Raw genomic sequence first — 14,470 nt, forward strand, 5'->3', positions numbered from 1 at the left:
ATGACGCAGACTTGCCGAATGTTTGGTCTTTGGACACTGAACTTTTGATCTGACGTCTGACGCCTAGCGTGTCCATCCAACAAAAATTGAACTATTGGAGCCAATTTCGTCGTGCCAAAACGCTTCTCTGGAAACTGAACTCCCCTTTGAGTCCTGTACTCAGTTGCTCTTCCGAGAAAAGGCAGGGAAACTGTTCTTCACAAAATCTTTAATACAGGTAATCGTAATATCTGAAACTTGCATGTCTCGGCCAAAGATAACAGCGGCAAACACTGAATGCTACTGAAACTCTGAAGATGCATCTGGAAATGATATCGATCTTTTTCCATAAAAAAAAATGATGTCAACTTTAGAAGGGGCCAAATATAAAATGGATTATACGTCACAACATTACAGGAAGAATGACAAATGCTGGACGTCAAGCCAGCCGACGATCCTAGCATTTCATAATGTACCAAGGCAAAAATTACCCTTGAAACGCAAAAAATACAACTGCTTGGTGATAGCATAATTCAAATACTAGATACGTTTCCTCTTCTTGGTCTTTGACCAACTAGAGGCAAGTTTCCTCAATCTGCGAAGTATCTTCCTCTCACTCACCCGTAGCACCAGAGAATGATAAAGGTTCCTTTGGCTGACAGGAGAGCACATTTGCAGCTTTTCCTTCTCACTTTTCAAAGTGTTCGAACCATAGAGGCGCTCCCTCATGTCAGCAAGGGATGCAAGTGCAGAACAAATGCTCTCACTATGCAGTAGCTTCTTCACAAAAGGTATTTTCTCACCCCCTTTAAGTTTTGATTTTTTGGTGGGGCTAGTTACTCTGACAACCTTAACAAAACTGCTTATAATAGACTGCTCATCATCCAGCTCATCGTCACCAATCAGATCATGAGCCACAGAGGCCAACTTGTCATAAGCATCAGGTTTCAAGGAGATGATATAAAGAAGGATTAGAAGTTCAAGCTGGGGCTCTCCATCAAATGAAATCTCAAAGTACTCAGAATCTTGGCTGGTGCAGCCTGAATAGCCCAGATTACGCCATAGTGATACCCTTGCTCTTGCATATCGACGGGAGTACTTGGACGAGCACCACTTAGTAACCAGTGTTAAGTCGATGTTGACAATGTCATATGGGTTGTCAAGCTCTGTGAAACCATATCGATGAAGCAAAGCAGCATTTCCCATGGTACCATACGTATTATAAACCTAGAGAGGAAAAGGAGAAGAATCAAATTATGATTACGAAGGATAGCACAGGAATGACCATCCAATATAGTACCAACCTGATCAAGATTCCACACAAAAAAAAAGGTGATCATTTGGACCTAAATCAAAGATAAATTAGAAACTGTGCATTACCTCCTCCCCTGCATTGGCATCTCTCACAATAATCATTTCCAAATCTTCATCATTATATCCTGCACGTACAGAAAATGGTTCGTCAATCAAATGTCTTGATGACTTAATACTGATGTACATGCATATGTTCATGAATATAACCTGAAGGGTTAGTGGCAGAATTTTCTACAGTTGACTGTTCATCTGCAGAAGCATTGTTTTCATCTCTGTCAAGATCTTCATCCGAGTCTGCATTGCTTTGGTCATCATCATTTTCTTCTTCATCTGAGTCTGTATTGCTTCGATCATCTGTTCCCTCGTCATTTTGTTCTTCATCTGAGCCAGCATTGCTTTGATCATCGTCATCTTCTCCCTCATCCGAGTCTGAAGCGTCTGACACTTTAGTGAAGTGGACATGTTCACCATCAGTCTTGTGATTAAACCTATAACCAAATAGGGCGAAGTGTATATCCATGCTAATTAATATCCACACCACTGTACACAACCAGTCACAAAGATGTAGCAATAGCTGAACTAATAATACATGTGAAATCTCTGCAGCATGTCCAGGACGAAAAAGGCAAAATAAATTATCACATTACATAAGTAGGTTGTAACTTACAAGTCAGCAAGGGGAACCATTCCAGATCCATGATAACTATCTATATGGAAGGACCTTGATGAAAGAAGACTCTTGGCAGCAAAATATTTCTCCAAGCTAAAATCTTCTGGGTTTACCCCCAGATCTCCTGACGAAATGAGCGGTTCGATACATTCTTTCCAATCCTCACAAAGGAATTCCCTGTCTTGCTTCACTATCTGCCTAGAAATATTTCGTTTTTAGAGCCATTTCCATGCTTAGATAAGGAGAGCAATACGCAACATGATACAGTTAAATTAGCTCATATTATTTCACAAGAAGGTGGAACACATAACTAGGAACAGTCGAATTGGTTATACTGATAAATAATTTGAGCAAACAAGCTATATGGTCTGACAACTCAAACTCAGCCAACAGGTGTGAGATATTAGATCATAGACCGATTCAATCTTTAACCATAAGAGAGCCAATTTACTGCATTGCAACATCAATCACAGATGAATAGACATAAGCGATGCAACTTATTACAGAAGAAGGTTTCACCTTATCGAGCTCGGTGCCAGAGAGGAGGCGCTCGGCCTCCTCGTCCGGCCAGACGAGAGGCACAGGCTCGCAGTCCGGAATCAGTCGGAGGTAGGCGTTCCATGGCGATTCAGCTCCCCGCGCGCGCTCGTACATGACGGCGACGGCGAGAGCAAGGGTGCCGCCGAGCTCCGCGGCCTCGATGGCCGCCGCGGCGCCGGACGTGCGCGGCGTCAGGCACGCGCGGCGCGGGATGGTGGCAACGAGGTCGCCCTCGCGGAGCGCCGAGAGCGCGCGCACGTATACGCCGCCGGCCTCGGAGGCGTCGAGGCAGAGCGCGTCGCTGCAGACGACGCCGTGCTTGCTCATCCAGCGCTTGAAGGCGCGCAGCCGGCGGCTGCGCGGACGCGGGGTAGACCGGCGTTAGAGGAGACCGGACCGTAAGTAGGAGTAGGAGCAGAGCAAAGGATCTTACCGAGCGGTGGCGACGTCCATGGCGGCGGGCGTGGGCGTCGCGGGGGTTCTGTTTGAGACGGGAGGCAGTCCGAACACCTAAGTTCGCATTTTAGGTTTAGCAAATCTTGTTATAAAAAGCGTTTACTCCATCCAGTGAACAAGGTCGTCGATATGTCCGAGTGGTTAAGGAGACAGACTCGAAATCTGTTGGGCTTTGCCTGCGCAGGTTCGAATCCTGCTGTCGACGATTTTCATTTTGCCTTTTTCACAGGAACCAGAAAACGGAGAGATCAGAGAAGCACCGTGGACGTGACAGTCCATCCCATCCCCAACCCCTTGCCCATACGGCCATACACTCCCAGATCAGGATTTACACGAGCTCCAGTTCCATGGAGGCGTCGTACTATCTCATATGGTCCGTGGCCGATTGCCAAGTGCAAACTCGAAGCCGGATGCACGTGAGTGAACCTTGTTTCCTTGCCAAGCGGACGTGCACCTGCTGCCCAGCTCCATTTTTCTGTTGCGATAGAGCCAACGTTTTGATCCTTTCTCTGTGAAAGTGTGAAGCACGGCCAACCAGCAGTTAGCAGCACAGGGCTGATTCAAAACCTACTTCTCGTTTTCTTAGGAAAGAAAGAAGAATCAACGAGGCGACCACTATACTGGGAGAGGTGTTTCGCCTATAAATTCTGTCAGGGGACAGGGAGCCGCCGCCGACAGCACGGCAGTAGGAAAATAGTATTGCATTTCGCGTGCAGTAGCAGGCTAGCTAGCTAGCAGCACGGAGAATTCAGTTCGCTCGGCTGTCTTGCACTTTCCTGCCTTGTTGCAACAAATTTGGGAATTCATGAAGGTAGCGTTATTTATGTACTTATGTGCATGCCGTGTGCGAGTGAAACAAATTAAAACCTCCTCGCCAACTACTGGTCAAGCCAACTCCATCTTAAAGAGAGATGTCATATTTATGCCAGCAGGTGCTAATTTTTGGGATGTACTCCGTATTTGGTGAAAATCGCGAAAAAAATCGTGAAAACCATTGTAAAATGTTCAAAAAAAATCTAAAACAATGTATATGTTAGGGAGAGACGTCTCATGTATGCATAAATTTTTAAGTCAAACTCGACTTTGTTTAGCGACAAAGAAAAAACAAATTCAGCATGAATTGTGATTCTTCACTGTTTGATACTATTGACTTGTATTTTTCTTTTTCTTTTTACTTCCAAACGTAATTGAGTGACGGTTTGAAATTTTGCATGTTTGTAGAACATCACATCTTCAACATATGCTATTTTTTTAGGTTTCATTTTGAAACTTCTAAACATGGTTTTTACGAAGTTTGCACCGTAAGGTCGGTGTTCCCCGCAAAAAAAAGTAAGGTTGCTGTTCACATGATATTTATCTATATCATTTCGAGACGAAAGCTCAATATTGACTATCTAAATGCTGCTGCCAGGAACAAAAAAAAAGACTAGCTAAATGATTGTGTGGCAGAACATTTTTTTTACACAATTGCTTGAATGCATGTTGCCCTTATATTTCTAAATTTTGTGTTAAATAAAATTGTCTCAAAATATGCATTAATCTAATCAGCTGTCGGCAAACGATTGGGATACGTATATAGTATGTCATATTGAATAAGTGCAATTGCATTGATTTTCTAGCAATCTACAAAATAGTCACAACATGAACAAACGGCCACCAAAACAAATCCGCATCAAAAGTAAAATAATGGATGCAATGCAACCAGATATTGCAGTATTGGAGGCCACACCCAGCAATACTCTTCCAAGTTTGCATTTCACTTGATTTTGTTTGGCCCTAAAATAGTTTAGTTAGAAAGTCTAATGCGCAAACGTCTGCCATGTGGTAGTAAAGAGCGAATGCTTGCCGCCACCAAATCCCAGGAAGAACCAAGAAATGTTCTCATCTTTTTTGTCTTCACACGAAAGTATGTGTCCATTCCCACTATAGGAAAGATTTAAATATATTATTGTGTACAATCAAAAATTCATTCAATCTTAAATTATTAACCTTATAGTTTTGAAGATGCATGACACTCTAATCCGATTTATTTTTTATTCTCGTGTCGTATAAACCATGCAACTCAAAGACGTTTGGTGGCTTAGCAAAGGTACAGTTCTCCTGTGTCCTGGTGGTGAAATTAAAGGAGGGGATCACCCTCTTTTAATAGCTTCCTGGGAGTAGCTACTCCTGCAGCAAATTTGTACACTCCGTGCGTAGCCCTCCGTGGAGGCATTAACCATTCAAGAGAAGACAAGCACTAGAAATGGAGAAGTAAATCATACTTTTAAGCAAAACTGAATGTCTGAAACGCAATTATCCCATGACCTGAAGAGTGAGGAGTAGGATGGAGTAGCACATAATTTCATTTCGTACTGCAAAGGCTGCACGTACCTGTTCCCCTACAAAATTCACAGCACATAACGAGAGTTCATCTTCTCGCGTTTGTGGTTGCCTCTTCTCGAGGCCACAAAAACCAAGTAGTCCACATGAAGCACTCGTGGTTACTTGGCGAAAAACCAACTTAATTTAAGTTTTTAAAAATAAGAAGCATGCAAGTAGTACTTGTTCGTAAGCTTCGGTTAAATACGAATTTTTTTAAACACAATACAGACGCAACACTCACAACGTGCACGTGCATTCACCCATATGAACGCATGCACGCGCAAACTTACTCCTATGAGCAGTGACGGAGCCAGAAACTGAAGAAATATGGTGCTAATATAAATCTAGTGGTGCTATATTTGTGCATATTCCATACTTGCTCTTTTAAACATCCTGGCTGGAGTGGTGCTACAGCACGGGTAGCACCACCCCTAGACCCCCCCCCCCCCCTCCCCGGCTATGAGCACCTCCAAAAACGAAGTCACCAGAGACACCGCGTAGTTACGCGTAAATCACTCCCATTGAAACACAACGTCGGTTAAACTCAAAATAAATTCAAAAAATGCGAGCATAATTAATGTATTATTTTTTAGTGATATGACTGTTTTCAAATAAAATATAAAAAAATGATTTCCCCCGATATCAATTGTGGACTCACATACACCAGGTTATCGGGTCGATTCCAGAATCCAACCTTGATATGCTCGTTGCACCGCATGCACATTTGCATGCTGCGATCCACGAGGCATACGGCACAAACGTACATCTGGACATCTACGGGACGATAGACCGGCATCTACCACGTAGCACTTACGCTTGATCAGTGTTCACCCTGCAGCACGCTCCAGCAGCCTAGTAGCTTATGTCAGGGATAAGAATAGTCAGCTCGTATCGGTGGCCTAAACTCTCGAGTGGAACTCTTCTTCCGATGCTTAGGCAGAGGCTGCACAGAAGTAGCTCCAGGGGCTTCTGTGGCAGCTGTAAAGGAGGTCCAGCAGCTGACATGCTCAAGGCCAGCCCCGCGCGCAGCAGACGGAGCAGTAATGAACTTTGCTGCACCAGTAACGGTACCATTCAGATTTTGGTTTTAGTTTTGCAGTCTTAAAAATACGGGGAAAATGCAGAATTCGGAGCTAGCCGGCCTTTTATTTTCTAAGGGACGTCGATTTTATTTTCCAAAGGGTTTTAAACAGCTCAAGAATGTGAATATTGAATAGAGGATGTGCATTTGCAAAAGGCACGGTTTGCCGCTGAATATTCTCAGTCATTATCTATCACCCGATGCTTGTTCCCCCTTGCACAAAATAACAGCGGTGCTGCAAGCCTACGCTACGCCATGATTCATCACTGCTTCCGCTGTCCACACGTACATCCCATCTCATCAGTTCGAGTCACAAGTCTGTCTCCATCACCATGTCATCTCCCATAAATTTTTCCAAATGCCTTTAATTTCTACATAAAAGAGGTCATCAGCTCCAACCCCACATTTATACATGCGTGCAGTAGCAGTAGTACTACACCTATTGCCCACTAGATAAATGCAAGAGGCCTCTGTAGCTCATCACAGCCATGAGTCTCTCTTTCCTCAGAAAACTCAAGAACCATTTGCGCTATCATGAGCACTAGTTCAGAAGAGAGGATGTTTGAGATGGATGCCGAGCCACCACCGGAACCACAGTCCACTCCAATGCACTATCAAACTACTTGCCACATCATTGAGGTGCGTGAATTAGTTGACCAGATGGGCACTCCTTTGTTTTGCCGTTGCTGAATCTTCCCCCCTTTTTTTTTCAAATGCCTGGATCATTGCTGTCTTACATTCATTTTGGGGCAAAATGCTTGTAGCAGGGAATCCTTGGGAGATGCACGCAAGTGGAAATGGAGATATACGAGAGGGCCATGGAGCATGTGAGGGACATGGGGGAGGAGAGGAAGAGGAGCATCTTGAAGAGGAGGCTCATGGTGAGGCTAAGGAAGGATGGCTACGATGCATCTCTCTGCAGGTCTTCTTGGGTTGCCACCACCCAGCATCCGGGAGGTAAAGTCTCTCAAGACTAATCATACTCCAGCTGATTGCTAGCTCTACGTGATGTTTACTATCAAGTATCTTCTCCGTTTCTGAAAACTAGCAAGTATTTTACCTTGTCTCTTTTTTGCCATTTTTGTGTGTGCTTCATCCAAAACTGGGTTGGGATGCCTGCAGAAAATGTTGCCTTGAAACAGCATGTTACTTTTTTTGGTATGGAAACAGTTCCCAAAATTACCACATTTAGCGTCAACTGCCATGAGATTTAACTGTCTGATTTCCTTGTTTCACCACCTTTTCTCTCCAGTTTTCTAACAAAAGTAGAAATACTTCACTCTTATCACCCCGACCAGATTACGCTACTGAGCATATTGTCAGTGCCCCCCCCCCCCCCCCATTAAACATTGTCAATGTCCTGATTACCACCACTCTTCTCAGCACAAATGGCCACAGCTCTGTTCATTTTTGCATACTAGAAACTGTAGTACTAGTGCTATTACTAATTAACTAGTTAATCATAATTACTGCTGTATGTTAAACATTTTGGAACCTCAATTATCAACACAGTTATTCAGTTAACGCTTGCTCCCCCAAAAGAAACAGCGAGCTGCCTGGGATGGGTTTTGACAAGCAAGCCCCATGCATGTTCCTTTCAGGTGCTCACGAGTACATCGATGTCCACGTGGCGGGGGAGGGCGGGGCCATCGGCCGGTCCAGGCTGATCGTGGACATAGATTTCAGGTCCCAGTTCGAGCTGGCTAGACCGGCTCCATGGTACGCCCAGCTCTGGGCCCGGCTGCCCCACGTCTTTGTGGGCCCCCAGGAGAAGCTGCGCAAGGCCGTGGCGCTGCTCTGCTGGGCCTCGCGGAGGTCGCTCCGTGAGAGCGGCCTACACGTCCCGCCCTGGAGGCGGTCCAGCTACATGCAGGCCAAGTGGTTCCCTTGCCCGGGGGCGCTGCCAGGTGGGGACGGGACCGTGGAGGTGGCCCAGTGGTCGGTGGCTAAGGAGAGAGGGGGCGGGCCCCGGACGTCAGGCCTCTCGACGGAGCTGGCCGCACAGGATGGCTCCACGTGGATGGAGTGACATTTTCAGTTTACTCTTTCACCGTAGGATTGGATAGGATAGGGGTGCCGTGGAGGTCGTCACGTCAGCAGCCAGTGCTCTGTAGGAGCGGTAAGCTTTTTTTTTTTTTGAGATGGTCCCGTACAACCCGTGGACCATACGTGCGTGCGAGAACTGCATCTCGAATTTATTTATTTTTTGCTCACGCAGCCAACAGTTGTGGTACTCTCTGACAGCCCCGGCACCATGTTTCGCGGTGGGTTTTTCGAGCGACTGTTGAGTTCAAGCGTGACCTCTCTGGCCGCACAGTGATTTCTCCTGTTCTTTGTGTGCCGCACAGACCTACGGGCCACGGCGTTCTTATCGTTTCACTGGTCGGAGTAAATGGGAGCAGTAGAGTACGTACGCGCCGTGCGTATTCCCCGGCGAGAGCGATGGCACGTACGTACGTGCTGTGCTGCTCGTGTCAGATTTTTGGACGGGTGGGGAGCTATGCATTCACCAGATTCATCAGTGACTGAGATCGAGCTAGGCTGCAGCCTTTGTCGCCGTCGCGTCCCTCCAGCTGCTTTCACGTCTCCGTGCGGCAGGTACAGTGATGTTGGATGTATGCCAGCGTGTGTAATGTGTCCATGGTGTGACGGGCATCTGTCGCTTTTTGCAAGAGATTGGCAAGAAAAGGGAAAAATCCGACCTCGAGGAGATAACTATATATGTATATATGGACAGCCAGGGATCACCGGAAGTAGTTCGGAGGCAAATTAACCGAACAATTCTCTTATGCTTAATTAATGGATTGAGTTTTAAGGACTCTGGTTTCGAAAAAAATGTATCTCGGAGAGCAACACGAAGAGTAGAACAAACGGGTAGCAATGGAGGTGTTTTGAGTTCAACCGGCGCACCATGCACAGTGCACACATCGAAATACCTGTCTTTCCGCCTGTCAACACAACGATGCAGGGTTGCCGTACTGTGGAAGTGCACACCAGGATGCTGCGTCGCTTCATTGTTTCTCCATTGAATCAACTAGAACGCGTAATGGTAAATTGTAATCTGGTCTCGAGCTTGCTGTTCTGGGCAAATTTTGTGCAGTCTTTTTTTTTGAGCGAATTTTTTTTGTGCAGTCAACCACGTGCCCACCCTGCCATGAAATTCGGCCTGGTTTTGTTTTTCAGGCCAATATGAAGTTCAGCCTGGTGAGTGTGTTATTTCAGTCAGCCCAGATTAATTACAATCGGATCCGAGCAGGATTGTTTCCAGGCATCTTTATTCTGTCCGGACGAGGGCCGAGAGTCGAGCTTCAGTAATGGGCCAAGCAAGCCTTTGCTAAAGAAAGTAGGCAATGGGCCAGCGGATGGATCAAATTGTCTCTGCAAGCCTTTTCATTTCTCGGCATTTTGTACCCCTAAAAAGAACTTGTCGGCATTTTGTATCGACTACAGAGGCATGCTCATTGCAGAGATCAGACTCCTAGTCCTAGAGTAACGTTATCTGCTAATACAGTTGCATAACTAACGGAGGCCAAGAACTAATCCGCAAAATTCTTAGTTACGTGCCCCACGCATATGTTTGACAGTTCGGTACTGGATTTTTTTTTTCGAGAACAAATCAGTACTGGAATTAGCAATTTCGTGCATAGAGTTTCACACATCAACTCTATCCACGGTACCAGCAAATGGAAATCAAATTTAATTTTCATAGACATCTCTATCTTTATTGTATGGCTGTCACATTCTATGCGTTTTCCATTCTGACGCTGTTGTATGGCCGGGCTGCCAAACATGTCAAATCATTTGCTGCGTGCTAACTTTAATTAAGCTCCATCGACTAGTTTTGTTCAAGAAAAAAAAAACTCCATCGACTAGTAGACTCTGCAAACCTTTCATTGTAGGCCCCTGAGAGTACTTGCTGCCAGAGCGTTGCAACACGGTGAGCATCTTCAGACGGGGGCTTCCGGATGCCAGTTCAACCCAGCTGTTCCCATCACTGAGACGCTGACACACAGGGTCACGAGCTGTCTGCAGTCTCACCGCTCAGCTCAGTACATTTATTATCGGGCCATATTGCCCGCACAGCCCACGCCACGAATGGACATATTTCGGCCCAGATCTGTTACCGCTTCCGCTACCACCGCTGAAAGTCATGTCAGATATGGGTCGAACCTCTCTGCCTTAAAAAAAAAAAAAAAAAACTGGGCACGCGATGCACGCCGAGACCATTCTCGGTTTCACGTACATGCACACGCGGTTTCACCCACAAAGTCTGCTGCGGGCGTCCTCCACTAACCCGTCCCAAAGTGGGATGTGATCCGCATCGGTACGAATCGTTGAAGAAACAAAACACGCTCGGTTCTGAGGCCTGGAGCACGCTGGTTCGGCGAATTCATCTGCTGAACGAGACCTAGTGTCCAAAGTTGACGGTGCCATGAGTGCGGTGGATGCCGTAGGAATTTAACGGGCCTAGCTACTGCAGTTCTCTAACATTTACCCCTCCATAGATATTTGTCGTGATTTTATTATAAATTTATAAAAATGACGATCGAGCACGTAAGACAGGACGAACAGGGGGCTCCCCAGCATTTGATATTTACTCTGACCTACAAACTGATGGACCCAGATCGAATAGCAGAAATGGAGAAACACGCGTCCCGTTCGGCCCAGTCTACGACGGACGGCCCTACGTACTTACACAGTTACACGTATCGGGTCGGTCTGTACTGTTAACACTCGAAGCACGTTTAATCAACCTACGGATGCAGAGAAGGAGCTACAGCCTCTCTTTCCCCCCGAATAGAGCTACAGCTAGCTAGTACAGTGTGTATTTCGTGTACACCATGTGCGAAACCACAGTGTGGTCCAGGTTTCACAAAGAAATTTTGGATTTATCAACTTGCCCTGTGATCACCTGAACGGCTGAATACTTTTGAACCAACAGCAGATTAGCTCACCGGAAAGCCTATCGTAGATGCTGCGCATACGTGTAGGCACGTATAAGAATATCGAGATAAAAAGTGCCGGCGTGGGGCTCTTCGTGAGCCGAAAGGTTTGGCATGACATTGCAGATTAGATTGATCAAATGGGGGTTCTCTTCTCCGGTTGTTCGTTAATCATTGTCCAATAAGAACTTTCAGGTGAAGAACGGATAGAACTAGTTTAAAGCACCGCGCGTGTGGCTGCATCCGCCTTGACGTCTTAAGTTAATGTTTCTTTTAGACTCGGACGAATATGCGCCGATGAATCCAATCCGCAAGAGTTCGAAGTTCCAACGAGTGGTTGTGTTGCTCTTCCGTTGATGATCAGTTAGGTCTCGTGGATGTCACTAGTACCTAAAACTATCTAACTTTGTCACGGTGCATCGATCAGATTAATCAAATCCTTAATGCTTAATTAGCTTGCTGGATTAGTTGCTGCAAGCTGCATGCAGGTTAGGCCCTTCCTGAAATGTGCACGAGGAAATAGCGCTAAGGTATCCTATTGCCCAGAGCACAAGCAATCGCCACCAAATTGTCGTTTGACTTTGAGTAGTCTACCACTTTGTCCGTAACTTGTGGCGACGGTCAAAAGTTTGGCCGGTCTTCCCCGTGAAATCAAGAAATGGAACAGAGCATGACTGAATCAAAGGCAGACCGGTTGAATTTGACGACATTAATTCACGTTCCCTAAGGCGTCGAGGCGGAGGATATCAGAAATCATCATTTTGTCATTTGTGTGACTATTTGCTTCCAGACGGCACTAAAACAGTCGCATCAACTGTAGATGCAGCAGACGAATCTTACTATTTGATTAGTATTCGTAGCTCCTTGCCTTTTCACCGGTAGTAGTATATTCTGTGCTACTAGTATAACCGAAAAGTTAACTAGCTAGCTACTGCTGCTTCCGATCCTAAGACATTTTAAAAATGAGCAAATTGAGTCAAGAGGAAGTAGCTTTTAACGATGCAAAATACTTCGCCCTATACATTAGCCTTAACCGAAACCTGTCTTTCATTTGTTTTAGATGAAGGAGCATTGCAACCTGTCTTTCATTTGTTTTAGATGAAGGAGCATTGCAACCTGTCTATCATTGATTCCCAGACAGTAAACATAATACAAGTTGGTAGGTACAGTAACGGAGGTGTGACCATGGTTCCAACATACAGTGAAGTGAACCGGGGGGTCACGCGCTTCAATTCATGCCCGAAGAACTAGCGCGGCGGCGTCGTTCTTCCGCACATGGACGTACGTACGGGCGGGCGGGCCGAGCAGAAGAAGAGCTCTCGTGCAAGCACGCGACCAAAGATCAATCAGATCACGCGTCAAAAAACCCAGAGGACGACGTGCATGTGCCAGCTATCTACTAGACATAGCTAGGCTCTCGAAAGCATCTGGAGAGAGTGAGAGTACTACATGTCGGTCGTACTGATTAGCAAATCACAGGTTGGCATCGCGTGGGGGTGGCCTCTCCAGCTTATCCCTGCGCAACAGGAGGAATCTGGATGGGGAGCCACCGGATCGGCCCATCCATCGGGATGCTTTGTCTCTGCGCGCCCTCCCTTGTTTGTTTACATTTGTTGGTTACTTCCGGTTCTCCACGGCTCTTTGGTTAGTCCTGATTAGATTTCTAATTCGGCGCGGCAGCTGATCGAGAGATACGTTTCGATCGGCAGAGTGAGCTATCACTTGATCGTGTCCAGGCGGTCGATCGTCTGTGTGCGTCGATTTGGTCGATCTGGGTTGAAGACGGCGGCAGATCGGTCGGTCGATTCCTACCACCGGCGGACAGAACCTTTCAGGATTTATTTTTGGACAACTGTGAGAAATAGACCACTGTGGCCGCCTGCCTTAAATTGGGTTTCGAAATGGATGATCACGTAATGTGATCCTTAGTCGACCTCCGCGACACATATTCCTGCAAGTTGTTCTACGGACGGACGGTCGTACATCCAACCGAGCATGCATGCAAAATGATAAAAGCGATCGAACAAAACAAATCAATCATAATGGCACGATAAAGACGCCTATGAAATACTTGTGGTGCACAACAATTCACATACAGATTGGCACGTAGGACGTCGCTAGCTACCTCTGGCAAGCGATTAATTATCCGCGACAGAGAAATAAAAGGGACTGCAAGTTCCCCTGGAAAAAAAAAACATGGAGTCCGAGTTTTATATTCCCGCCGTGTGCATGCATGTGACAGCAAATTAATTAACGTGGCGGATCGTGTGCCGCCACCGCCGCATCGCAACGTCTCGGTGGCGAAATCGCATCATTCCTTGTGATGATGTCCATGCATGGAACAACGCGGACGATCTGATGATGATCGCTCATGGGGAGCTCGATCGGAAAGTGATTTGCCACCACCCTGTCTAGCAGCATTCAAAACTATATATAATTAAGTGCGATATGCGGCACCAAATTAGTAAGCAGGAGTACTAGTACTGATTTAATCGTGCTTGTCGCGGCAAACTACTAGATGTGCCGCATTAAATAAACATCCTAGTCGTATTCATTCGATCGGCGACCCAAGGGAACTAACTTATTTTCAGCGTCCCGGCCGTCGATTTGGGCATGGGAGTAGAGTGTACGAGTGCCGTGTGGCTTGGCCGAGCCTCCGTAGCAAAACAAAACTGGTGCCAATAATAGGGACGGCACGAAATCAGGAAAGTTATTCGAGCATGCAGTTTTATCTGGGTGAGAACTTCTTCGTCTTGGGGAAGCACTGTGTTATTTTCATGAGACCATCTCCACCAGCTTACCTAAAACCAGTTTCCAAATTGCTGACTTGTGCCTTTTCCAGGCCGAATTCTAGACTGTACTAGTACTAACCCCCTTCTCCCGTACTATACAGTAGGTGTAATGTACAGTAAGTCCTTTTCTTCCTTCTGAAGCAATGGTGACGTTAACTTGCCCGGGGCTCGGGATGACACCCAAAGACTGACGCGGATCGTCGTCAGACTTTACTAGCCGAAGAACAGGAGCGGCAAGCTAGGCGGCAGCGAGACTCGCTCACGCGGCACGTCATGTACGTCCGGTGGTCAACGTGAATCGGGCGCGTTTAGTGTCGCTATTTTGATCGAT

General features: G+C 46.3%; 2 protein-coding genes and 1 non-coding gene across 4 annotated transcripts; 2 read left to right on the plus strand and 1 right to left on the minus strand.

Moving 5' to 3' along the window:
- Positions 1–338: 338 nt before the first annotated feature.
- LOC100821397 (ribosomal lysine N-methyltransferase 3) lies at positions 339–3,010 on the minus strand. Its single transcript, XM_010234341.2, has 6 exons — positions 2,937–3,010; positions 2,483–2,858; positions 1,961–2,157; positions 1,501–1,781; positions 1,360–1,418; positions 339–1,206 (listed from the first exon to the last, which is right to left on the minus strand). The coding sequence occupies exons 1-6, from the start codon at positions 2,954–2,956 to the stop codon at positions 520–522; spliced, it is 1,620 nt and encodes a 539-aa protein (XP_010232643.1). The 5' UTR covers positions 2,957–3,010; the 3' UTR covers positions 339–519.
- Positions 3,011–3,082: 72 nt separating this feature from the next.
- TRNAS-CGA lies at positions 3,083–3,164 on the plus strand. The gene has a single exon. It is a non-coding gene; the product is annotated as a tRNA-Ser (tRNA).
- A 3,494-nt stretch (positions 3,165–6,658) lies between these two features.
- On the plus strand, positions 6,659–8,738 carry LOC104583356. Of its 2 annotated transcripts, none has more exons than XM_014898925.2 (3): positions 6,659–7,043; positions 7,169–7,361; positions 8,006–8,738. In XM_014898925.2, the coding sequence occupies exons 1-3, from the start codon at positions 6,939–6,941 to the stop codon at positions 8,431–8,433; spliced, it is 726 nt and encodes a 241-aa protein (XP_014754411.1). In that variant the 5' UTR covers positions 6,659–6,938; the 3' UTR covers positions 8,434–8,738. The 2 variants fall into 2 exon arrangements, with proteins under 2 accessions (XP_014754411.1, XP_010233566.2); XM_010235264.3 differs by having other exon boundaries at positions 7,172–7,361.
- Positions 8,739–14,470: the final 5,732 nt, after the last annotated feature.

The sequence above is a fragment of the Brachypodium distachyon genome, chromosome 2 (genome assembly GCF_000005505.3).
Source record: "Brachypodium distachyon strain Bd21 chromosome 2, Brachypodium_distachyon_v3.0, whole genome shotgun sequence".
NCBI lineage: Eukaryota > Viridiplantae > Streptophyta > Magnoliopsida > Poales > Poaceae > Brachypodium > Brachypodium distachyon.